Here is a 26,986-nt window from a genome sequence, read left to right on the forward strand (position 1 = left end):
CGCCGAGTTGTTCTTACAACTCGTCGAGTTCTAGACCATCTTCATCCAGCTCGCCGAGTTGTTCTTCCAACTCGTCGAGTTCCAGCTCATCTTCAAGCAACTCGTCGAGTCTACCCATGTGACTCGCCGAGTACCACCGGTCTGAATCCATACAGAAGCATTCCAGGCCATGCAATTGATCCAAAACGTAGATCTAGCCTCCTACAACCCATCCATCACGTAAAGTGGCAAACTTTACGTGAATCCAAAGAGATCTAGGCCTTTTACACTTTAGGGCTAGGGTTTGGGACATGATGGCTTCACTAAACACTCAAACACAGGGACTTTAATGCACTCTAGACCTTCTCCCTACCAGATATGAGGTAGCAACCTCAGATCTATCCTTCAATTCCAAGATACCACAAGCCAAACCTCTCACCCATTCCAAAAATGAAGAATCTATATGAGTAACAGCCCAAGAACGAGATAATACCTCAAAATAACGCCCCAACAGCAAGGAAACTCGAATCCAAGCAAAGCCCCTTGCTCCAAGCCTCCTACCCTTCAAGATTTCCTCAACAATTGCTTCTCCAAGCTTCCAAATGCAACTTGATCCACTCACACACGAAGGTTAGGGTTTCTGGACTTAAGAGAGAGTAGAGAGGCTGGGGGAAAGGATGTTATGTTCTTTATATTAGGCTCAACCTCCGGATTAGGATTTTCTCCACTTAGCGCCTACTCGCCGAGTCCATCCGCTAACTCGCCAAGTCGGCCACTTTACATGCGACCCATTCGCGACCCTACTCGCCGAGTCCACCCATGGACTCGCCGAGTTCCCTTTTTCAATTTACTCTTTTAGCCCTTCAACTCTACTCTTGATATTTCGGGATGTTACACCTCTTCAGGAGAATCATCAACCAACTGGCTATTTACTTGAGTTTTATTCAGATCCCGCTAAATACATTGATTTTTTTAAGGCATTGGACCTTCATGATTGGTTTTGGGAGGTATATTCTATTGTTCTTCATTAGACGAGAACTCATCATTCATCTCATCATCAGAATTCAATTGGATTGGCAGATTAAACTTTTGAATCGTTGGATCCCTTCCTATAATTTCAGGCACACTAACTTCATACTTCATCCCTTCCACATATAATGACGTAAAAATTTCAAACAAATTTTCATTTTTAAATCATACTTTTAATCATAAAACAATATCCAAACATAAAGTATCCAATGTCAAAATCACAAGCAATTTCCCAGAATCTCAAAACATAATCTCCATGAGTGTGTACGGATCATGCCGGCGCCTTCCCGCGATCCTCGCTAGTACCTGAAACACATATCACAACAACTGTAAGCATAAATGCTTAGTGAGTTCCCCAAAATACCACATACAACACATACGCCTTTCCAGGCCATAACTCTATGGGATCTTCCGATCCAAGTGTCTCAGGGGACTTCCGTCCCGAATCCTGGTAGACCTTCCGGTCCATGTCATCTTGGCCTTCCGGTCCATACCATCTTGACCTTCCAGTCCTTATCATACATAACATACATATCACATAACAGCATACAGCACATACATCTCATAGCATATAAGACCTTCCAGTCACACATAGGTACCCTTCCAGGTACAGTATAGTGAGAAGACCCGCCTCAATGAAGTCGGATAAGCTCTCGTGCTCAACGTCCCGACCTAGCCTCCTCCTATCATTCAAATAACATCCCCGATCAATACTCTCTCATAGTCTCACTTCTAAGATTGGGTAGAAGGTCATTCTACCCCTCCCTGAACTCCCTTGAATCAGTCTTGACCAAAACCCTAAGGTCAACAAAGGTCAACGGTCAAACTTTGACCCGACTTGTCGAGTGCACATGGGCGACTCGGCAAGTCCATGCGGGTCCTCTAAATCCTTCTAGCCTCTCTTGGCTCGTCGAGTCATCCTTCCACTCGACGGGTTCCTCCTGTCACGAATCGCGGGGCAACCCCGAATCGACTCATCGAGTCCACTTATGAACTCGGCGAGTTGCTTCCATGATCATACTCAAATGACCTTCTGAGGTCAGATGTGCTTCTCTAACCTATAGATCTGACCTTCCCAAGCATGATAATTACGTAAACGTCGAATCTTGGTACACATGCAACACACGCAAAGCTTCTTTTGGTGAAATAGCCTCTAAAATGGCCTCCTAGGCTCATAACTCAAAAGGTATGGCATAAGGCAGAGTGGAAAGGACTCTCTGGACCTCTTAAGGTCTACATCTATGAACCATTTCGCCTTGGGACCTCACATACTCCAGATTCAAACTAAAGAGGTATAAAGAAAACCCTAGATTCCACTAGAATCATTATAAACACGAGAATGGCACAAATTGTTACCTCCAACAGCTTCCTCTGATCAAATAGAAGTGGATCCAAGCTCCTCAACCCGCTTAACTTGTTCTACATCCTTCCTTCTTGCTGAAACACACAAGAAATGGTGAACAATGGCCCTTCTCTCAAAGCTCACGGATGCTTTGGTGCTCTCTAGGACGAAGGTAGCCGCAACTAAGGGCCATAAGGTCCTTTAAATAGGGTACGAGCCCAGGGGATTTAGGGTTTCAACTCACAGCGCGGACTCGTCGAGTCCACCCTTTTCGAGTCGTCGAGACCGTTCATTAATCCACTCAGCACACGCGATCCTACTCGACGAGTCTAAGAGTCAACTCGTCGAGTCCCTCTCTTTTACTCAAAATAAATGATAAAACATAATACCTGGAAATTCGGATGTTACACCACACCCACCTTAATCATATCAACAATAAATTGTTTTAACTTCGTCTTTATACACACTCAACCCATACTAACATCCTCATCCCAATCATCGTTAATAAACATGACTTCACTCCACCTCACAACTACCTTTTTGAATGTCTGTGATGACCAAGCACACAAAGGAAGTCCTATTTCAGTCCACACCATACGATCCTCCACAATAAAGTTTTTTTTTGAAACTAACCTCAACTCCTTGAAGTACTACTTATTGTCTTCATATTGAATAAACTTTTTACAAGCACACTATGATATTGAATTCAATTTAGATGACTGTAATCTTCCCATACCCTTCACAAGCTATCCATATGTCTTTTACATTCATCGATTCAGGGAAATTTGTCACAAATACCAACTTTGACATCGATTCCACTTTCTTTCGATTAGTATTTACTATTCGGTTCCTGTTTACTACAAACATCCGCAATAAAGTTATCATCTTTCCAAGAGATGCAACATAATTTGAATTGGCTCATTCATAAATAAAAAGGTAAAACTTATCATCTATGCTTATGTATACATTCTTAGTTTCTTGAGAAAATGATTGTAAGTTCAAAACATGATTGATTATTATCGGTACATTGTAATTTAACATAAAAGTTTTATATATAAAATGAAATAATTTTTATTGTTTTTTCAACAGAAAATGACAGATTATCATATACATTTAGATAATCGAGACTTTTCTGTTTGAAAATTAAATGTTAGAATTAAACCGTAAACTGACCCAAAATATTAAGACTTTTTCAAAGATATTAAGACTTTGATTTCCGTAAAACTATTTGAAACATTAGGAGTAGACTTGTCAATTTAGCAAACCAAGGGCACGAGAGTGCTTCTTGCTTTAAATTTAATTTGAGGAGGGGCTTAGCATGTTGTTAAAAAACTGAGCAGTTATTCTTTTATATCTCCCTTCCTTTCCAACGATCTCCTGTCGAAGTGCGTCGCCGTCGACAGAAGGTAATAACTAGCGTCTCGCTCTTTGTTTTTATATAAAATTGTACCTGAATCCTGACTGAAGATTCCTCTAAGTTTTCGTTATATGTTCTAATTTCATATAATTCATGCTTAGATCTTCTTAGGGTTTAATGCCGTGCATATATCTTTTGAATGCATCCTCTGCTATAAATATTTTATTCATAAGAAATAATCGTAGAAAGTTTTGTGAGGATATGTGACGAATGGTGCCAGACCTACATTGTTAGATTTGTTTCTTTATTTGAATTTCAAATTTAGCATTTTATTTCCATTTTTGCATATTGTGATACGATGATTTGGTCGTTGTGGAGTCGATGTTATCGATGAATTAGGTGGTAGGTAGACACGAGACTCTGATAGGAACTTCTAAGATGTCTATCTTCTGAGATAAGTGTGTGGTTAAAATTGCTGAATGAATGCAAATATTCAATTCGTTTCAATCTCAGAATTTCAGCAATAATCGTTTAGCTATGAAACGCAAAAAGCAGATTCTTATAAACATATCGACAATCAGTTGAATCAAGCAATAAAATGCAATTTTTAACAAAAGAGGTACAGCGACCCATCAACTTTACGCTATAATCCATCCAAAAGACCAATTTTTAGGGAACTTGACACATTGCTCCGGGTAATTAAACACTTGAAAAAAATTCTCCTGCATAAAAACGTCAATCATCCCTACTCCTTTAGTCCTTTTTCCCTTTCTTTGGTTCACCCAAAACATATTCTACATACAAATCCTTAAGAGCAATAACAACAGTTGTTATCAAAGGCCCCATTATGGCTCCCTGCATCATCAAAATTCAAACAGTAAAGAAGTGATATTAAATTAACACGAAGCATATTCTAAATTTCTAATTGTTGTTTATTAATATTAATTACCTCCAATGCAGATGGGAATAATGCAACTCCACCAATGATGCTAAGTCCAGTGAGATAAGCACTATGACCAGGTATGTCTTCTTGAATCTCGGTAGTACCATAATCCATAAGCAAAAGATGAATAATGGACAAACAAACAGCAACAACATATCTCCCTTCTAAAACCAATTGCAATGCAGCTGGGATTGTGGAGAAGAAATTTGGGAATATCGGGAGTAAAGGGTTGATAAACGCAAGAAATGTGGACATGTACAAAAAATGAATATTAAATAATCTAAACAAAAGCCAAGTAAGACAGCCTTGAAAAAACGCAATCTCAGCTGTAGCTAAAAGAACCCCAGAGATAGCTTTATCAAGAACCTCCACAGCTCGTGTTCTAGCAGATCTTGAAATAGGAATCATGTACATAACTTGTTCAGTAACCCCACCTGCATCCGATGTTATCAAAGAGTACAAAACCCCTGTGAAAACCATTGATTGGGACACAAAATTTAAAATACCAGCTGCCCCTGAAACAATGGATTCAACAACTACAAAAACAAGCCTTGTACTACCACCAACAATGGATTTACTACTAGAAAGAACACGTTGAAGAATATCTTTTCCTTGAAAAGCAATTGCTTTTGCATTCTTGATCATATCTTCCCTATTGACACGCACACGCGCGTCTTTGAACAATCCGTTTACTTCTGGATAAATCTCTGCCCATTCCCGATTTACAACTTTTTTTGTCAAAGTTTGTATCTTTTCTGTGTACGGGTTTCGGATTGCTATTGCAGTTGAAGGTGTGGATGAATTCGAGGGGTTTATAATACGTGGTATGATTATATGTTTCATTTCTTGAACGATTTCAGTCACGTTATACTGCATTGCTAAAGTATCGATTTGTACATTTACAGTTTCATAAAATTGAGTGCTGTATTTATCCACCATTAATGGCACATTGTTGTCATCCATCCATTTTTTTAACCCGATTTTCTCAGCTATATTGTTTCTTTCCACATGGGTTTTTATGGAATAAACCACATCTTTTCCTTCAACTCCAATTTTGTAGGAGAAAAGCAGGGTCCCAGTTAGAGACCCTACAATCATACCAACAATCAATCCGATTGCCACAATTGTCTCCAATTGATTCAAAATCCGGCTGGTGAGGAAAGCTGCATGCCGATTATGGTTCAAAGTACGACCTCCAAAGGAAGAAACAGCAGCCATGGTGGATTTCGCATGTCTGGATGTAAATATAAACCCTAACGCTAACAAAGTGATGGCACCAAGAACACCAAGTTGTTCGTAAGCCATTACAAAAACCCAAAACGACACCAACCATCTCAATAAAATTGAAAACCCGCTTCGCTTTCGCTTCACAACATCTCTTGTCTTCTTCTTACGAAGGATTAGTTTATATAAAAATTCTCTAATCTCAACGAGACTCCCGATGAAAACTCTATACACGGATACAGGTATAGCTAGTATAGTTTCTGTAAGACCTAATTCCAAAGGTTCAGACCAAAACGAAACTAAGGATTGCTGAATTCCTCGAAGAGGAATCGAACAAAGAACAGCCCAGAGAATCGGGCGGAGATATTCTTCAAGTAATTTAGAAACGCCGTAGATAATAACAAGAGCAAAAACTAAGCCGGCGTGTGCCATGGCTATGTATAGTGCGAGACGAACCTGAGAGTCGCCGGAGAGAGAAGTGGAGTCATCCCTATCCGGATTGGTGGTGGATTCCGGCGGTAACTGAGGTTGGGGTTCGGGAGATGGATCTGGTTGGCGGGTGGAGGCTGATCGGGACATGTCTTGCCACGGCGGTGAGGTGGAGGAGTTGGAGTTGGAGTTGGTGTTAGGATCAGAATAAGGCACCAGCTCCATTTTTATAGTTTAAAATTAAAGTTGGAATCTGTGATACACAGATATTGTGAAGATGACCCAAGCTACAGTGAACAGGATGAGTTGGAAAGTTTTGACTTCTAAATGCACGATACACGTGCTAAACGGGGATAAAGAAGTAATAATTGCATTTTAAGCCTTGAGAAAATCTTAAAAGTTGTTTTGGTTCATATGTAAGTGATGATTTTCGTGGAAAACATACATCAAGTAATTTAGTATACCTTGTAAGAGTGGGGAAAAGTCGATACAGTCTGGTCCATCTTTTTTCTTTAGAAAGATAAGATTTGAAAACAATTTACTTAATGATAATCAAATCAAAACAAAATTATTATTATATTGATTTTGATATCCAAGCTTTTGTTGTTTTTAGAGCAAATCCATGTGAAAGACATGCAACTTTTAGGGGGTGATTTTTTTTCGCTTCTTTCAACAATAGGTAAATACTAGTAATATATTTATCGATAAAATGCTACATATATTGGGCATAATAACCGAGCGGACCGACCCGGTCCGTACTGAAACCAGAACTGGATCGGACCGAATTACACATGTTAGGATTGGTTCGCGGTTCCACTTATATCTTTCTTTTGGATTTCGGTTCCACCGGGTTTGGTTTTTACCCGTTACAGGACCTGAATTTTAAAAGGCATTTAACTTTTAAACCAAGATTTGTGTCCCGCTAATTTTAAAAAAATCGTCAAAGTCCTTGTGCCACCTGTTTGTCGACGTCGACTTCCAAAACCCCAATTTTTTTGCTTTTGGTGAAACCTTAGTTTTTAACCCATATAACTTTATGCCAGGATGTAAAGTTATCCTCAATCTTGTACCAATTTCTCCGTCACGCACTTTTTTGCTTTTTTCAGTTACTATTCCGCCAATCTTGCAACAATTTAATACTGAAAAAGGTATAAACCAAAATCTGCATCCTGCAACAATTTATATGGGTAGTTTCGCATAATGATCAAGAATAAATTGCTGGAAAAGGACTAAACCATGATCAAGAATCTTTCTTTCCTTCCCTGTTCGTGGACTAAACTACCCTTATAAACCCAAAAACGTATAAACCAAAATTTATATCCTGTAATATGTTCAAATTCCTTTTAGAGTTTTTGTGAAACCTTAACCCCAAACAAACCAAATCAAGAAAATACTTTTTGTTTAATCTCCAACGTATAAACCAAAATGTGTTAGTGTCAACCCTTAAATCATGATCAAGAATCTATGCTACAGTTTCATTTTATGGTTCATAACTTTTGATGTGAAAATTGAGTAACATATGGAGGTCGTTATGTGAAAACCGGGTTTGCGGGTATTGGAACCGAAAAACCCGAACCGGAACCGATTATCATATGGTGGTCCGCAACAGCGAATCTAGAATTTAAACTTAGGTGTGTCCAACATGAATAAAACGACAAAATAAACGGGTCATGTGATTTTGATAATCGTGTTGGATTGTAATAAAACTAGAGACAATTACAAATCTAGTTATTTTCCTTAATTACTTTTCATTTAATAGCCAAAAATTAGCCTTTAGCCAAAAATAACTATCAAAACCGTACATAATTAGCGAAAACTACTATTTTAGGGAGAAAACTATTGTTTGGTCACAACTTACAACCCTCTTTTTAAATGAACCACCGTTTGAGGCATTCGGTGGTTATTGTTTCAGAATCCATGTACTGTTTGACAACAGCCCATTAGCCCAAAATATATAAAGTTGAAATTTTCATTTTAGGTCATTTTTCATTCTATGAAACTAGAAAAACTCTCACCATGGCGGCTCCGACTACAAACAACAACCATGTATTTTCTCGTATTCTTCATTTTTTTGTTTTTTGTTGTATAGTATGAAATCTATTAGCAATAGTTTAAAAAAATTGTAAAAAACGAAGAAAAAACGGAAACCGTAGGTTTCGTAAGTCACCTACGGTGTACAAGTTGTTAATACACAAATTGCGCATTAAAAACTTATACATTGTAGGTGACTTCCGAAACCTACGGTTTCCGGTTTTTTTTCACCTACGGTTTGAGATACTGTAGGTTATAGAGCATACCGTAGGTGAATTTTTCACCTACAGTTTCATATGTAAAAATGAAATATATATATATATATATATATATATATATATATATATATATATATATATATATATATATATATATATATAATTTGGCTATTAAGTGAGAAGAGAAGTAATTAGGAAAATTTGTTAGATTTGTCATTATCTCATAAAACTATCTAAAACAAGCATGTATATGTTACCTTTCATTTTTTTTAAGTTGATATTTTTCTCATCTTACATATTTTTCTCATCTTACATATTATTTTATCCTATAGTTTACAAATTTAAAAGATTTAAAAATAGATTATGTATCTTAAAAAACTTATTTAATGTTTGTTAACTTTTTTTTTTTTTGTAACATCAAGCAGGACTTTGTTATGAAAATGATTTTATTTTTGTTGAATATCTTTTTTTTTTCTTGCCTTTTTTATTTGATTTTTTTTCCCTACATATTATCTACTATTGTATAAAAAAAATACAAAACAATCTTTAATTGTTTCTTTTTAGCTCAATACATTAAGTCATTTTATCCGGATCAAGTAAAAAATAAACAAACATGTATAGTTGTCCGATTAAGTGGGTAACACGATAACCCATTAAGTAAAAAAGAAACAATTACCGTATATATTGTCAAAGTTATAGTGAACTATAATTAGGGGTGTGCAATAAACCGCATAAACCGCCCATACCGCACCGCATAACACGGTTTAAAACACTCGCAGTGCGGTTTGTAGTTTGTATTTTTGTTAAACAGCATTATGCGGTGCGGTTAGCGGTTTACGATTACAAAATTACGGTTTAAACCGCACCGCATTAATAAAATCAATTAATGGTTTTAATTGATATTATATATATATATATATATATATATATATATATATATATATATATATATATATATATATATTGAAAATATTTTGACATGTCCTAAAATAGTGACATTATTTTAAAATGTAATCTTAATTAATTCAAAATTGAACGCAGTTACCATATTTTTTTGTCTCAAATTCATTTTCAACTAAGATTCAGTGACCATTATTTTATGGTCACTATGTTTTCTTACCTTATGTATATTCATAAGTAGTTAATGACCACAATTATTTGACCACCAAATTTCTTAATGACCACTTAGTGAGCTGTTAGTGATGATAATGATAGTATTATCATTAAATTTAAAGTAAATAATTAGTCAAACCGCATGTAAACCGCATAATGCGGTTTTGAATGTTCGCGGTGCGGTTGACGGTTTCTAAATAACTCAAACCGCATATGCGGTGCGGTTTGCGGTTTTGGCTCTAAACCGCACCAAACCGCACCGCGCACACCCCTAACTATAATAACTAATCTTTATGCTTTTCAATTGAGTTTTAACTTTAAAATCTAAAACTAATAGTATTAAGTTTTAAATATGTGCATTGTAATATTGTATACAACCTAATACATATGTTTGAGATTTATTTTCTATGTTTAATTTAAAATACAAATTTAGGAACCGAATGAAGTGAAGTATCCCAAAACTTGAGGGGAGGTACTAGATATATGTATCCATTTTATAAGGCCCATAAAGGACATGGGTTCTCACTTGTGAAAGTAGATGTATATGTAACTTGTGTGATTAGTCATACAACAAAATGGTAATGGATGCTTAATGAAATCTTATTTGAGGTATTAATCAAAGATTAATTAGGCTAATCTTTTGACGAAGACAAATATAAGCCATGACACGATACACGAGACCCATTCCTAGCAGTATCCAAACTTCTTTCCAGCCTCCTTTTAAGTTGACTGTATCAAAAGAGGGTGAAGTTTGCAGTGACTTGCATCCCCCGATGCTTTCACACTCGTATAAATCATCACCCGAGTACTGTACTTTCATTAGCAGCCTGAATCCATGGTACATGAATGATATGTACTTCATCCACTGCATAAATTTTGGTATATGCTGCAACAAAACCACATATATATTAACACAAAATGACCTTTATGCCCTCCCTTCATCTCTTTATTATTTATATATATGTTACCATGATTTTTTTTCAAGGCTATTTTATTATTTTAAGTCCATACCTGAACATAGTAACCGCCTGTTAGAAGAAACAACATGAGTATTAAAGAAGCAACCATTCCTGCCCTTCTAATGCTCATCACTGCAGCTCCAAACATTTCTCCTGCACCCTACTCAGATTATTAAAAAAAAAAAAAAAAAAAAGATCCATTTAGGGCATCACAAAATTCTGTTTTTTACACAAGATGTAGTGTTTGTGAGCAGTAAAACATCAAATATTGTATGGTCTTATACTATTTACTTGAAAGTTACTTTTCTGCAATTTGTTGCTTAACTTCAAATTTCATGCATTTTAGTTTATTATTTGTAAAGTGTATTTGTTGATAAAATATATTAAATTCAATTATTATGTTTCAAACTAATTTAAAGAAAAACTAATATGGGTAATTCAAAACATAATACTTTTTTAAATAAAATACATAATGGTATCGTCAATAGCAGCTTTTTCATTTTCTTTTTTTTTTTTTTGAAAAAGCTTCTCACCTATTGTGAGAGCTTTTTCAACCATCGCTTACTCAATAGAACTTGTAAAATTACAAGCCTCGTAAGTTGCAAGCTCTTGTTAAAAGCTTTAAAATAGACCAACCTAAAAAAAACAATAACATGGTACAAATCAATTATTGTGGATATATTTTGATGAAAAAGCTCAACTATTGTTGAGATACATTGACTATTGAGTTGGCACTTAGATATCATAGAAAAGCTATACTATTGTGGATGCTCTTAAGTCTTATCACCGAAAATCTATATGATTTAGAAAAAACTGAATTGTTATTAAAAATTGTGTAAGGGGTTGGAAATGGATGTATATTTTAGATTTAAACTTACTTGGCTTGTGATGGCTATTAATAAGACTGCTGCCAATGTCATGAAGAAGCATTGCAGGGTTTTCTTGAATCCAACCATGAAATAAAGAATGGACATGAAAACAGTTGGGTAAGTAACGTGAGCGATCATGTCACACAAAGTGCTGCACGCATAGTAGGCGCTCAGCCTATACATATCAGCCTTTCTTTCTTTCACCAGAAAGAACTTCTCAAATGGGAACACATACACCGCTCCAAATATCGATGAAGATGTCCAGAAAATGCACACATAGAACAACAACCCAATCTGCATAAAAAAAGGGAAATGTGGCTTCTTTTTGAGTAAATTACATTTTTCTTCTTTTGTGCTATTTTTTGGGATCAAAAGTAGTCATTATAAAATTACAAGAAAAAAAAAAAAAAAAATGTAATCTACTCTATTTTAACTGACCTGATCTCTAAGGTGAGCCTCGGTGGCAAAGCTAGATTTCCACCATAGAAGCCCTAACAAGACTGCAACTCCAAGAGATTGAACTATTCTTAGCATATCAAAGTAATCTCTCCACCTTTCTCTGTATGTTCTCTTGAACAATATCAAAAACTGATCCCACCAACTTATCGTCCAATCTTTCTTCACTTGAATCGCTAATCTAAGATGTTCTGGTGCCTTCCCTGTTCTATGATGTGCTTCTTTCTCTTTCGTCTCCAGTTCACTTTTATACCTGTTTTGAACATACTACTTGCAAAAACTATTTGTTAAGTTATATATTTTTGTTTTGCAACGTTCCTTGGTCCCCCTTTTCAAAGTAAAACGACTACGTTTTTTACACAAAAATTGCAAAACTCCGAGGAACAAAAATAGTCATTGTATTTGGAAAAGAGACAAAACGTTACAAGAACACAATTCCAAGCAAAAACATTAGGGACCAAAAATTGAAAAGATCAGCTGTACAACGTAATTTAGTCGAAAAAGAGGTCTTACTTTGATGACGGCCTTCTCGTATTCACTAGTGCCTTTAGGAGTCACGATATCGTCAGGGGCAGTAATGTCATTTACTTGACCGGTTGCTAGATCTAGCAAAAACTCCGCGGGGTTCATGGGTATATCGGGGATGAACCTTAGAGATGAAAAATAGCTCATTGATTCTCTTGCCTTTCCATAGTACATAGGATGGCCTTCTGATATCAATAAGATTTTGTCAAACATGTGAAACATTTTACTTGATGGTTGGTGGATTGTTGTGATGATTGTCCTCCCTGCCTGAATCAAAACAACACATGCCAATATTAGAATAAATTACATTTTTCGTTCTTCGGTATAACTAATTTTTTCAATGTCGGTCCCTAAAAGTTTTTTCTTGCAACTTTGGCTTTTATTTGAGGTTTTTAGTCACTTTTTTAAGTAAAATGACTCTTTTGGACTGTAATTGCAAAAATCAAATATCCCAAGAAGCTCAAATAAGCCTAAAATTGCAAGAAAAATCTTTTGGGACCATGAATGTACGTTACTATATTATATGTTAGTAGTAGTTTAGGCGATCCATATCAATACAATGTTATTTATCTTTCAAACATGTCATGTTAGCTTTTATAATTACTTTTACATCAGTATCTTTTAAAAATGATAATATCAACAATTACTTTATATTTTTCAAACATATATCTTAAATATTAAGCATTAATAGTTAATCAATAATAAATAAATATAAATTTAATTATTTATAATTAGAATAATATATTTTAATTATAAAATAATAAATTTACATAATTATGCATGTTTATCATATTTACAGTTAATTTTTCTTTTTATAGCCTTGATCTGTTAAAATCTATATATATGCATATGTTACTAAAATTTAAAGTAAAAGAGTGTAATATTAAAATGAAAAAAAAAATGCAATCATTGTTAATTGTGCTTGAAAGGCTTTCAAATATAGAAAGACCAATCCAACGTATCTTGCAATAAATTGAAACGTGTCTTGCAATAAATTGAAAGGTGGCATTGCAATTGAATTTGAAAGAAGCGATATGGAGAGTTTTAGTACCTTGGCATTTTCTCTGAGAATCTGTATAAGTTTATTTGCTGATGTTGAATCAAGGCCTGAAGTTGGTTCATCAAGCAACAAAAGTGAAGGATCAACGAGGATCTCGTATCCTATGCTCGTACGTTTCCTTTCACCCCCCGAAATGCCACTAATAAATCCTCCTCCTACTCGTGTCTTACGACATCTTTTATTCATTTTTCAGATGATAACAAAATTAACTAGTAAGGAAAACATTAATACGTATATGTATATGTAAATGTATATTCCTTCCATTTTTATTTTTTCATAATCGCTGGTATAATAATTTATATAATTGGAAGTATAAACCAACCTTTCAAGTCCTAATTCCTTAAGAATCACCTCCACTCTTTCGTATTTCTGCCTTTGGCTCATGCTGCCCGAAAGTCTTAAAAATGCAGCGAAAATCAAAGTTTCCTCCACTGTTAACTGCGGGTAGAGCACGTCATCTTGTGTCACAAATCCAATCCTGTATATAAACTCAGCAAACATATATCAAAATTTTAATTTTCTTCTTCAATGGAGTTATTATATTGGGTATAGCTAAAAGCCTAAGATTATCTTCATTTCATTCATTCATTGATGACCAATGTTGTAGTTTGCCGATAAGATAAAATTAATTCTTTAATAAAAAGAAAATATAACAAATTTTTACAATCTCAATCCTCAAACCAAACCAAATAAGTGAACCCATCTCACAATTGATCATGCATTTATTTCAACTTTATAAATTACTAGGTGTGAGACCCATGTATTACATGGGTTTATTTAAAAAAAATAAATATAAAATTTTAACAATTTAAAAAGTTTGAATTTATAAGAAAAATGAGAAATTTTTTGAATTATTAAAATTAATGAGGTTTTAATGTATTGAATACATTACATATATAAACTCTTTCTAATAAATACCTTACATATATATTACCTTACATATTAAATGTGTAATTTTAATTTAATAAAATGAAAAATACAATAAAATTACAAGTGTAAAATAGAAAATTTTAGAAAATGTCATGTGTCCAAATGAAGAAGAAAAGGACATGTGGCAAAAAAAAACTTTCATTTATTAGAGTAGATGAATTAGGCTTTTATAATTTTGTATTTTATTTCAAATTTTTTTCTGTACAAATAGACACGACTATAATTTTGTATTTTATTTCAAATTTTTCTCATATTTAATAAAATTGATTTAGTTTGTTTTGAAATAAAATGTTTTTTGTATAATAAAAATTAGTTATAGACAATATTTAGAGTAAATTACATTTATGATTCCCAAGTATAGATGATTTTTTCAACTTTGGTTCCAAAAAACTTTTCTTACGGTGTTTGTCCTTGCAAGAAATGACTAATTTTTTTTTAGTTATAGACAATATTTAGAGTAAATTACATTTATGATTCCCAAGTATAGATGATTTTCTCAACTTTGGTTCCAAAAAAACTTTTCTTACGGTGTTTGTCCTTGCAAGAAATGACTAATTTCTTTTACCAAAGTTGGAAAAATTAGTTACAAGGACAAAAATAGTCAATTACTTGGATCATAGACAAAACCAAGAACCAAAAGGGTAATAGAAAATTTTTTGAAACTAAAATTGTAAAACCAATTATACTACCAAAAATGTAAATTTGTGGATGTGGAAAAATATATATTTCTTATTTTTTATTATTTTTTTTTTAAAAGTCATGTTGAATAAGTTAGTGAATAATAGGGTAACACCTTCTTTTAAGAGCTGGGCTGTAGGGAACATCATTATAAGTGACAGTTCCCTTGACGTTTTCTCCTAATCTCCCACCTATCACCTTTAATAGCGTTGTTTTTCCACTACCAGAAGGACCCATCAAAGCAAGGATTTCACCGGGGCCAAGGCTTCCAGTTATACCTTTCAATATCTGCTTATAATTGTTTTCTTCTTCGCTCTTCCCCTGCAAAACCACCTTCGACATCACCGCCTTCACTGGATTCCCAGGTGTCGCCTTGCTCACTTTCACCTTAAACTCTATATCTTCAAACTGCATTTACAATAACAACCACCTTCACATATCTGATCATAACAAATTATAAGTGTTAGAGTTAAAGAAGTTCACCTTTAGGAAAATGGGAAGTGGACGATCTTTGATAGGGGATGCGTCATCTTGGATATCGATCTGAGAGCTTGATCTGTTTCTAAGGTAAGTCTGAGCAGCCATCAAATCCAAGTTATGAACAAACCCATTGTTGCCTGTTATGTGCATGGGACCCACTGGAGGAGGAGATAAAGATGACAAATCCTCGATTTCATCTTGGCTCCCGGAATCCATGATAGGATTATGCAACCAAGTGTCTTCTTTAATTAATGGGGTTTGTACATCTAAATTCTTTCAACTAAAAACATAACAAGATCAATCCTAATATAGTCTCTTCGATTTCGCTGTTGAACAGCATGCCAACAATTTTTAGCTGCAAAAAGATTTGCAAATTTGTAGTTGTAACACACCCTTGGCGCACCAATCGACCAACTACACTTAAACTTCATCATGTCAAGAACATGATCTTCACAAATGTAATTTTTTTTTGGGCAAAATGGAGGGAAATAACATAGTAGGTAAAGTACTTTATTTTGTAGGGTTAATTTTATAAACGACTAACAATCTATTTTTGTCAAAGTTCATTTATGACTTTAACCTTGTTTTATCTATTACTTTAATTTTTGTCAATATAGACCTTTTGATAATAGTAATATGTAACATGAAACTTGTGAAATTTTTTAGTATGGTTGATAACATAATGCTATTAACGCTATAGAAAACTAAGTTTGCTATTATGAATAAAAAATGTAATTATGCTGATGTTATATATATATATATATATATATATATATATATATATATATATATATATATATATATATATATATATATATAAAAGTAAAAGTTCAAATGAGAACCATAAAATGTTAAGAACTAAGAACCATTTATTTTTACTTTATTATTAGGAATACTTTTGTCTATTCTACTATTTTTTTTTTTTTTTTAAAAAAAAGTTTTGATAATTAGAAAAAAGCTAACAAAAACATAATGGTAATTTTCATCTTTAATATTAAAATATTTAAGTTTGATTATATTTCAAAAACTTTCAAACGCTTTTTTACAAAATACTCTCTCAAAACTCAATCAAACTCTTCCACAATCAAAACCCAATCAAACTCTTTCACCAACACAAAGCCTAAAACCACCTACGCCACCTACCTCCACCTCCGACTACCATCGATGCTACCTACCGACGTTGTCATCAGCCCTACAACTTTTGCCAAAATATGGAGCTAGAAACATTTCTTCGCTTCAGATCAGGAACCAACATTAAAAACGACCTCACCATAGTGTTTCCGCTTCAGATCCATCGTTAACTGCCGCACCATAACCTCCTCCGTCTCCTCCCACCGACGAACCACCATCAATATATATACAAGCTCCGATCAGTTTCAGATCTACGACTTTCTACTGTAGATCTATGAAGTTAAGGTGAGTATCAACATTTCCCTTCAGATCTAGTTCGTCTACACTTTCTTCCGGACCTGTGGTTCATGCTTCGTCAAATTTTTCCTTCAACTGACTTCACAGAAGAAAACTCTAATAACTAAATCCAAAAAAGTATTATTGTGGTCAGATCTGATGAGAAATAACAAAAATGTGCCTTCTCCTAGTGACTATTGGTTATTCCACCGCCTTCTGATGTTTAATGATAAGATATGGTTATTTTTGTAACGAGAAGTCACCTTCTGCAGGTGACCGGTGGTGGTTCCACCACCGCCACCTCCTTTCTTTGCTTTATTTCTCTTTGATTTCTGAAAACAGTAGGCACACAAGGTGTTCAAAAAAATGTCTTGATGAAAATAATGTATGTTTTAAGATGTGAATGAGTATTTTAATTATTCAATTAAGTTGTGAATGGATGTCTAGTCTTTTAAGTTGTGAATAGGTGTGTGAACTAATATTTTAAACTGCGAATTATGTTAAATCAATGCTATAAATTGTGAATTCATGTTTTTTTAATCTAAATATGATTTTTGTGGCATGGTATGAATTTTAGATTCGATGGTGTTATGAGGAAGCAAAATTGTAAATTGTATGTATTAAGTTGTGAATATAATGTTAATTATTTGTGAATAAAATATATTAAGCTGTAAATTTTATGAATTAAACTATAAATTTACTGTATTAAAATTGTGAATTTTGTATAAATTTTTATGTTAAATTGTGAACGAGTGAATTAATTGTCAAAATAACATTCTAAATTCTAAATTCTATTTTCTAAGATGTTTTTGTCGTAAAAAAATAATTGTAATAATAAACAAGAGTTTTATGTATATAAGTTAGAAAAACAATGAATACGGCAACTCTTGCTTTTAGGAAAGAAATATATTCAAACTAGGTTAAAAACCCGTGTACCACACGGATGATAGATTAAAATAACGTAGATTCTAGCAATAGAATTTACAAAAATAGAAACATAATTTCATTTGTTTAAGGTAGCATGATTTTATAAAAACTAAAAAAAATCAAATTAACGAAATTAAAAACTAACATGGCAATGTATTTTGCAAGTACATTGTTACTTATGACCAAATAAAAAACCTATACATACCTCTATATTACCCCCGTTTTACTACAAGTACTAACACATCATTTTAAACGTACAAAGAGTTTTTTTTTTTTAATAAAAAGGACAAAGTCAGAGTTGTTGGACTTGCAAAAAGAACGAAATGTTTATTTGCTTTAAAATTACCTAATGCGCTAATAGCAACAATAATAAAACCGACACCAATAATTGGCATTCTACTTTGCAATAAGAGCATCAATGAAAGAGCAACGAATGTTGGAGTGTGTGTCAAAACTTGACAACAAATTAACATAAATACTGGAAAAGAATATGAAAATTGCCAAAACCAAAAAATACAAAGTAACTATATTTTTACCAATAAGAGCTATCTGTAAATCACAACAACATACTTACATTTTTTTTAAATATAGGCAACATGCTTACATTTTCTTACCAATAAACTGCATCTCTAAATGATTGTCTGAAACTATTTATCTACAGAAAAAACGAAACAAATCTGTGTGGGACACTAACTTTGGTTAGAACGGGTGCATACTATCGTTAAATTTTAATTTCACAATAGTAGCCTAAATAAATAACGTTTAAAGGTAACATATTAATAAAAAATAGTTTAATTTAGGTGCATATAGTCATATACACAATATATCAAAATTGATTTGTGATTTGTTAAGTTATTATAAATCTGTGATTTATTAAGCTATTATATCAATAAAATAATATTTCCACAATTTTCCCTATATAAAACCTCCCTATGACAGTCTTCAAGAATGGACCAGTATAGAAACTTGAGATTATGCAAGTTAAATGATAACTTTAAGAACGACCTAGACCTACAGAGGGTAATTTGGACAAGGAAGTGATAGTATATTGATAATTAATGTATGAAATAAAAATACATTGTTATTGAGTCTTGTTTCATAAACTTCATCAATTTCCAAGGAAGTTTGTGCCTTGGTATCTTCCTCCACATGAGGAAAAAAAACATTACAACTTGTGATAGAATGGAATTCTTTCCAAATGTCGTATGCTTATCTAATCTCGAACACAACATGAACACTTGGTGCACATCAAACATGAAAACATTATCATAATTTATTAGTTGTATTACCACTTACGTAAATAAAACATATAAAATAACAAACTAAAAACAATAAACTAAAAATCAGTTTTTTTTAGATAGCATGTTAGAAATAAAACTAACATCAACATAAGTAAACATAAAATTATAATTGATTATTACCAAACTAAACATATTAAACATATAGTCATTCAGACTACTTACAAGTACTAGGTACTATTGTAGAAGATAAGTTTAATTACATTTGATGATATGTCGCTAGATAAAAAGAACAACGAACTAACAATTTAGAAGATTATAAATTTTAATACTAAACTATACTAACATCATTTGAAGTCAAACCCACTTAAGAACAAAACTAAATTCAAGGCATACACCAATTGATAGATAGCATTACATTGAATGACAACAAAGAAAATAAAGAAGAAATGAGGCTACCTGTGAAAAGAACCTAGTGATTTCTTTTCAATCTTGGATTTTCTTTTATTTGTAAACTTATGCAGTTCCTATCAATGAAAGGATCACAAAAATATATAACATCAAACAACCGTATCAAACAAATGGAAACATTGGTGTTTGAAATAAAAACATGTAGTTCAAGGTACACCACTTGCAATTTTCTTGAACTCGTCTTTTGTTCTTCAAGACAAAATAGGTTTTACCAGGCAAGATATTGGATTTTTTTCTAGGCTTTAATCTTCTTTTAGCAAAAACTTATGTAAACTATTCGGCAAGTACTAATAGATAAGATCAATTTTCATAAATCTCATATAAACTAAAATAAGTTTTCGTAGGAGTAAAAACTTACAGATATAAATATTCATCAAGTAAAAAAGAAATAACCCATACGTACTCTTCCTATTGAGTCTAACTTAAAAATACAAAACTAAACTCAAGAGTACGCATATTTCTTCAGCCTGTAAGTTTTCCTAGTGATAAAATTGATCTTATTATATCAAAGTATGCACATTTCTTCAATAGATTCAATGAAACTTTAAACCATGCTTTGGTGGTTGCAGAAAAAAAAAATACTAACAATGGTTGCATATGTCTAACAATATTCATGAGCTCAAAATATTATATTTGATAAATTGATTACATATATCCAATTAAACTGCCAATCTTCACTCATCACCAATTAATTTGTAGTGAAACGGAACTTCGTGTATCCCAAAATGTGTTACTTTTTGCATAAATCTAAAAAAACAATAATTTTTCCCATAGCAATACGGATTCATAGTTATTCATGAAAACAACAGTTATAGAAGAACGAACTCAATCAACTCGAAGAACACAGACTTTTAGTTGTACCGTACAAGCATACTATTTATAAATCATTAACGTAAAAAAACAAAAGTAGAACAAATTGTACCTGTTTGATACAAGTAGGAGGGAAGTAGATTTCCATGGCGAGAATTCCAACGTTTTCAGGAGCCATCTCTGTTTCTAACTCTTCTTGGATCTTCAATAAAGTACTAATAGGGGGTTAACTGAATCACAATTACGGTAGAAGAGCAAATAAATATATGGAATCGGATTCTCAATCCTATAGATAGTGATATTCAGGGATCAATTATGTTCCTCAAATGTTGGGATATGCTCAATTAAGTTAGATCGAACAAATTTTGAAAAATCTATTCAATTTAAATGTTTGTGCAGTAGAGAAGGATTTAATTGAGGGAAAAATTATGAGCAAAAATTGAACCGGTCCGTGATTTGTAGTCATAGCCTTTTACTTAGAATGTATAACGTTGATATGGCCGAGATTTTCGATGATTTGAATTTAATTTGAAGTTGATTTCTCATTCTTAATGTTACAAATCCTCTTTTTCCAAGTTGTTAATGGAGTTGATAATGAAAGGGAAAATGGTAGATTGGGTATTTGATTGGCAAAAGAAATGAGCGGAAAAAATAAAAATTGTTGTCGTAGAAAAAGGAAACGTGTCTATAAAACTATTTTTTATTAGAGTAGAGATTATTTTTCTTGTGCTAACAGAGAAAGTATAAAATAAATAGAAAAAAATTTTGTTTGACTTTTATTTTCTAAAGAAAGCCCTACAATAAAATAAAAATAAAAAGAGTACATATGATTTGTTTAGAATTTTAAAAAGATACTTAATTCAAATCTCATAGTACTGGGCTTCAAAAAAAAGCTGACATTAGGCTACACCTATATATATTTTTTAGAATTTTAAAAAGATACTTAATTCAAACCTTTACCCGGTAGACAAAACTTTTACATGATATTTTAAACTATAAATATTTTACTTTTATGTTTTTTGTAAAAAAAAAAAGTTTCTTTGTATAATTATAAAACAATTAAATCAAAACATTAATGCTTTTTGTTTGTATCGTAGCACCTTCTGTAAAGGGAAAAAGTAAAGAATATATTATATTTAAAATTAATGAAGGTTGGATTTGTCTTTAATCAAATTATTTAAAAATGGTTATTAGCTTTTTTTGTGGGTTCTTATTTGAATATATATATATATATATATATATATATATATATATATATATATATATATATAAATAAAATAAGTTTTGTAAGTTTCATTTGTATATTATAAGGCCATAACCACGAAGCCTTTCGTGGTCTAGGTGGCAACGACCAATAACCACAAACACCATCCATGTGCTTAGTTGTTAGTAGTGGTCATGGTAAATTGTGGTATATACCTAGAATCATCACATCCAATTACATTCTTTCTCTCTCTATCTCTCTTTAACTTTCTCTTTTCTCTCTACAGTAATATATGTATATATTATTTAAAAATAAAAAATAAAAATTGTATTGTGATATGTATCTCATGGTTAATAATAGGTATCAGAGAGGAGGTAGTCGTTCCCTCCCAACCCACCGAACTCACTGCCACATCAATTTTTCTCTTTTATTTTTCTTCATCTTTCCGAACCCACAACACACGGAAATCCTATCTTTTTGAACTCATTCAATTAAAAAAAAATACAAAACGATCAAATGTAAAATCTTAATTAGCAATAGAGTTATCGGCGGTACCACTCTCGCTTCAACGAATAGGTTGATTAGTTTCACTAACCCACATCATCATCTCTCTCTACTTTCTCTTTCTTATTTTCTCTTGTACCATGTGTTTTAAAACTTGTACCTTAGTTGTTTTGTATTTTTTTTAATTGAGTGGGTTCAAAAAGATAGGATTTTCGTGTGTTGTGGGTTCGGAAAGATGAAAAAAAATAAAAGAGAAAAATTGATGTGGCAGTGGTTTCGGTGGGTTGGGAGAGAACGACTCCCTCCTCCCTTATAGTGATGATGTGACATTCATCAGTATAGTGGTAGTGGCGAGTGATGGTGAGTGGTGGTGCTCTAAGACTGGAAGGAGTGGTGCCACTGAAACCACACTCCCTTCGTTGCCAAGCGCCACGTCATTTTTACCACAAAAGTGCGGTTCCTTGCCACACCCAAGGAGTGGTGCCACACTTTATTTTTATTTTTTTTAAATAAATAAAAACTTTAATTTCTACCCACCCAATTACAAAACAGTCAAATTATCTACATCCAATCACAAGCCGCGGCCATTTTTTGCCGCAGTACGGTTTGAACCGTACCAAACCGCACCCAGATGTTCGCTGCTTATGTGGCAAAATGGCACTCCCTGAAACCGCACCACACCCTTCGGTCTAATCATTTGAAGACCTTGACAGCACTCTCCAACGTGTCAAGAACTCAATATAATTTTGTTTTTTCGCCCAAAAAAAAGTAGGAGAAAAAGTAGAGGGGTTAGAGTTGACAATATTGAATCGTAAAAACAATGTAGTTGGGCAAATAGGTCAGAATAAGTCAATAACATAGAGTGATGATGGAAACAAGATGATTCCTGGATTGTTGAGTGTGTAATCGTAATCTGCCTCTGAGTGGAGAGATATGGAAGAATCGCAAGAGATTTTGTTGAAATCGCTGGCGAACGCTGGGGTTGCGATTCCGCGGGAGGCTTTGTCAGTTGGAGATCTAACACCGGAAGCGTTGGTGTCGATCTGTGCTCATTCTCTTCGTATAATTTCGAGCTCGGAATCCTTTCCGATCACTTTGCCGGATTCTATGGTCGATCGTTTTAAAATCTGCACCGATCTTGCCTCATCCGTCAAAGACCTAGGTTACATCGGCGACATGAGCTTCCATAAGGTACTATTCTATTCTCTTATCCATCCTCTCAGCAGCTAACTATAAGCTCATCTGCTCTTGACTTTTTTTTACTGGATGCATTTTGAATACTCGTTTTTTTTTTCTCCTATTTATTGTTGTGTTGGATCTATTCAATGTTTTACGTACTAATTCAAGTTTTGTGAGTGGTTCCGTTTGAAAGAGATCCCTAGAGGCAGTATTCCTATTTTTTTCCCTTGTGACTTGTGAGAAAAATTTTACAAATTATATTTTGACGTCGACTTCAAAATTAATATACAATGCCAAGAAATTCATAGTTAACTGCTCGTTAGAACTAGTCAACGACTTCCAGAAAATTCTAGAATTAATTTGTGACAAATTTCATATCAATTTGCATCATAGAAGCTGTTAGTGTTATCCTAAAGGTGAAAGTGAAAATGTACCTCCCTTGTAAGATTCAGTGTAATAATTCAATCATTGGTGTCGTGACTATAATATACATGTACCCTTACTATATATGATTGTTGATTCTGTAAACCATGTGGAATAATAGGCAGAAAAGTAACCTGTTGATACTAGAGATAGAGACGCCCAAAATTGAGTATGGATGTATTCTCATATGGTTTTCTAGTTTATAATGATGTTATTAATGAAAGTAGATAAGTATATTATATAATTATTGTTCTGAAATATTCTTAGAAAGAGAATATATCTCTTGCTTACGGCAGTTCCTGTATCCATCCGAAGAAGACATGTATAGGTTGATAAGATTTTTGGTTGGGAAGCTCTCTGAATCATCTACAACTGCAGTATTATTAAACACAAAGGATAATAATGCAAAAGCAATGATAAATGATGAAAAATCAGAAAGATCATCCAATGATGAGGAACAAGATTTGCATACCAAATTCGAAGGCGTAAAACTGAGAACTGAAGAAGCGTTGTCGAATTCAATTCAGTATCCTGAAGAAGATTTTGGAGCTCATGATTTGTTGAAAGCAGCAGTGGAAATGGCTTGTGATGAACAACACATCGATTCACACATTACACAGCTAAATGAGCAAATAGACGCAAGGAAAAACAATCTTGCAAAACTGGAGTCAAAATGGTAACAAAAAAACACTGTTGTTTCTCATGATGATCTTGATTTTATTATAATAGAGTGTTTATCTACTACAGGAAAGCCATCATAAAGCCTTTAGAAGATAAAAAAAGAAATCTTGAAGAAGCACTATGTGCAAATCAGCCAGAGTCTCAAGACCTGGAGTCCATATTGTTTGAAACAAAGCAGAGGTAAAGTAACATCCACTACAGTGCTTGTGCTTGTTTGTATGAAATTCTCAAAAGGCCTTTCTGAGCACTCTTGATATTTTGTTAGATTAAATCACATTTTTGGTCCCTAGGTATAGCTGATTTTTTTTTTCAATTTTGGTCCCAAAAAGTTCTTGTACAATTTTGTTCCTTATTTGAGATTCTTGTAAGGTTTTTGGTACCTATTCCAACTCAAATTACTAATTTTGGTCCCTGGATATAGTTTTTTTTTCCCATTTTGGTTCCAAAAAGTTCTCTTGAAAATTTGGTGCTTAATTGAGGTTATTGTATCCTTCATTTTATTGCTGTTCCAAGTAATATTACTATTTTGGTGCCTGTATATTGCTGATTTTTTTCAATTTTGGACCCTATTATATAATTTTACTTGAAATAATGCACAAAAACCTCAAATAAGGACCAAAATTGGAAAGCAAACTTTCTGTGACCAAAATTGAAAAAACAGGCTATCTTCAGGGACGAAAAATGTAATTTACTAATATTGTTGTAATACATAGGGAAGAGGAAATTTCCAAGGTGTCAAGAGAAGTTGAGAAAGTAGCGAAATTGGCAACAAGGAGATCTTACATTGAACGGATAAAAGAGATCACAAAAAACAGCAGGAAACAGGAGATTGACATAGAACGCATCTTAAAAGAGACCCGAGAGCTTCAGTTGGAAAGTAACATCATTCAAGAACGCCTGCATCGAACTTACGCTGTGGTGGATGAGACACTACTCAGGTAATCATATGTTATAAACTTATAATTAATTAATTATTTATTATTGTAAATTAGATTTTTTGGTTCCTGAGTATTGTCAAATTTCCAACTTTTGTCCTAAAAAGTTTCTTCTTGCAAGCCTTGTACTTATTTGAGGGTTTTTTTATTTTTAACGTTTTTGGTCCCTATTCCAAGTATAATGACTATTTTTGGGGACCAAAATTGAAAATATCAGCTATACTCAGGAACCATAAGTAATCATTTTACTTTTAACATGGACCAAAAATGTACAAGAACCTCAGATAAGGACCAAAATTGCAAGAGAAAACTTTTTACTGATATGAATATGGAAGGTGAAATGTATGTAGTTGTTTTTGTAGGGAAGCAAAGAAGGATCAAGTGGGGGAAGAAGCACACATTTTGGTGACAGGTATCCATGAGAGTTTTGAAGAAATATCTGAAAAGATCCTTGCAACTGACAGAGCTCGTAGAGAAATGACAGACCTTGAAACTAAGCTTTCAAGTATTGCTTCACGAACTTTAAATATCGACAAACTACAGGCAGATCTTGATGCCTTAAGGAAAGAAAACAACTACCTTCAATCTCTCTCTCACTCCCCCTCCCCCTCCCCCTCGCTTCAGTAGTAATCTTAAATCTTCAAACCTCCTTAATCTACTTTTTTCAACACTATTCTCATCAATTCTATATCACTTTAGTTCCCTTTCTGATACCCCATTTATTGCCTTTTTCATCTACTATTCGTGATCATAGATGCAAAAGTTACACATTCAACCTTGTTTTAAAGAATAATATATAATCAAAATTATGAAGAGCTTTGTAAATTCACAAGCAAACTTATATTATGATGACAATGGTTATTTGACCCAAAAACTCTCTAATAAGCTCCTATTGTCGTCATCTATTTATGTCTATTTGACCCCAAGGATTTCCCACCTTTTAGGGAAATGAGTTGGAATTGATAGTTTTGGGTTAATTGCTTAAATAATGTAACAATGTTTCATCTTTTTTACAATTTATGCACCAATCAATTATCTCATGTTAACCAACCATATGTTTTATTAATCTTTGAACAAATTGTAGGATGTTGTTAATAGTCATCTCTCTGGAAAAACAAATGGAAGGATCAAAGTATTTAAGGGTTACAATGAGATTGTTCATTTACAACATTTAATTGACAAAAAAAAAACATGAAAGTACAAGTCGGTGTTATTTTGTTGAAGTTGGGATATATTTATCTTTTTAAACAGTTGGTAAACTTGTACTTATGATTTTTATAAAATGTAAATAAAAGTATAAATGATGAATTATAAATGGTTACTCTATTACTAAATATAATTATCTTTTTGTACACTCTTTGATTTGATGTTTTTTTGTTGATCAAAAAATAAAAAAGCTTATATTGATAAAACTACTTGATTTGCCAACTTTATACACAATCTTTAAACATCCGCCCAGATTGCATTGTTCATATACACTTTTTTCCTCAAAGGCCACAACTAAGAAACAACAATCCACCCTTGATGTTCTCAAAATCGATAAATAATAAAACATCGATTAAGATCCGTCCTTGATGTGCTACCA

At 33.2% G+C, this 26,986-nt stretch overlaps 3 protein-coding genes and 1 long non-coding RNA gene across 5 annotated transcripts; 2 read left to right on the plus strand and 2 right to left on the minus strand.

The window, feature by feature from the left end:
- Window positions 1–3,619: 3,619 nt before the first annotated feature.
- Window positions 3,620–6,880, plus strand: LOC145062299 (uncharacterized). Its single transcript, XR_013687526.1, has 3 exons — window positions 3,620–3,756; window positions 4,668–4,727; window positions 4,836–6,880. It is a non-coding gene; the product is annotated as an uncharacterized LOC145062299 (long non-coding RNA).
- On the minus strand, window positions 4,223–6,528 carry LOC145062298 (uncharacterized). Its single transcript, XM_079009917.1, has 2 exons — window positions 4,657–6,528; window positions 4,223–4,562 (listed from the first exon to the last, which is right to left on the minus strand). Exons 1-2 carry the CDS (start codon window positions 6,526–6,528, stop codon window positions 4,461–4,463), a joined length of 1,974 nt encoding a protein of 657 aa, XP_078866043.1. The 3' UTR covers window positions 4,223–4,460.
- Window positions 6,881–10,231: 3,351 nt separating the features above from the next.
- Window positions 10,232–15,904, minus strand: ABCG26 (ABC-2 type transporter family protein). Its single transcript, XM_079009916.1, has 9 exons — window positions 15,626–15,904; window positions 15,258–15,550; window positions 13,857–14,012; window positions 13,526–13,709; window positions 12,463–12,741; window positions 11,932–12,216; window positions 11,503–11,787; window positions 10,677–10,784; window positions 10,232–10,551 (listed from the first exon to the last, which is right to left on the minus strand). The coding sequence occupies exons 1-9, from the start codon at window positions 15,836–15,838 to the stop codon at window positions 10,282–10,284; spliced, it is 2,073 nt and encodes a 690-aa protein (XP_078866042.1). The 5' UTR covers window positions 15,839–15,904; the 3' UTR covers window positions 10,232–10,281.
- A 6,843-nt stretch (window positions 15,905–22,747) lies between these two features.
- LOC145061870 (coiled-coil protein) lies at window positions 22,748–26,441 on the plus strand. 2 transcript variants are annotated; one of them, XM_079009449.1, is made up of 5 exons: window positions 22,748–23,374; window positions 24,082–24,461; window positions 24,533–24,646; window positions 25,180–25,404; window positions 25,752–26,441. In XM_079009449.1, the coding sequence occupies exons 1-5, from the start codon at window positions 23,117–23,119 to the stop codon at window positions 26,026–26,028; spliced, it is 1,254 nt and encodes a 417-aa protein (XP_078865575.1). In that variant the 5' UTR covers window positions 22,748–23,116; the 3' UTR covers window positions 26,029–26,441. The 2 variants fall into 2 exon arrangements, with proteins under 2 accessions (XP_078865575.1, XP_078865576.1); XM_079009450.1 differs by having other exon boundaries at window positions 22,774–23,374; window positions 25,764–26,441.
- Window positions 26,442–26,986: the final 545 nt, after the last annotated feature.

The sequence above is a fragment of the Lactuca serriola genome, chromosome 7 (assembly GCF_051521515.1).
Source record: "Lactuca serriola cultivar US96UC23 chromosome 7, Lser_US96UC23_V15, whole genome shotgun sequence".
NCBI classification, from domain to species: Eukaryota; Viridiplantae; Streptophyta; class Magnoliopsida; order Asterales; family Asteraceae; genus Lactuca; species Lactuca serriola.

Coding starts and splice junctions, on each gene's coding strand:
- LOC145062298 (XM_079009917.1), bottom strand. CDS start 6,528: ATGGAGCTGGTGCCTTATTCTGATCCTAACACCAACTCCAACTCCAAC. Junction 4,563..4,656: donor TATTCCCATCTGCATTGGAG/GTAATTAATATT, acceptor TTGATGATGCAG/GGAGCCATAATGGGGCCTTT.
- LOC145061870 (XM_079009449.1), top strand. CDS start 23,117: ATGGAAGAATCGCAAGAGATTTTGTTGAAATCGCTGGCGAACGCTGGG. Junction 24,462..24,532: donor GCAAAACTGGAGTCAAAATG/GTAACAAAAAAA, acceptor TATCTACTACAG/GAAAGCCATCATAAAGCCTT. Junction 24,647..25,179: donor TTGTTTGAAACAAAGCAGAG/GTAAAGTAACAT, acceptor TGTAATACATAG/GGAAGAGGAAATTTCCAAGG.
- ABCG26 (XM_079009916.1), bottom strand. CDS start 15,838: ATGGATTCCGGGAGCCAAGATGAAATCGAGGATTTGTCATCTTTATCT. Junction 13,710..13,856: donor AAGGAATTAGGACTTGAAAG/GTTGGTTTATAC, acceptor AATGAATAAAAG/ATGTCGTAAGACACGAGTAG. Junction 12,742..13,525: donor TTCTCAGAGAAAATGCCAAG/GTACTAAAACTC, acceptor GTTTTGATTCAG/GCAGGGAGGACAATCATCAC.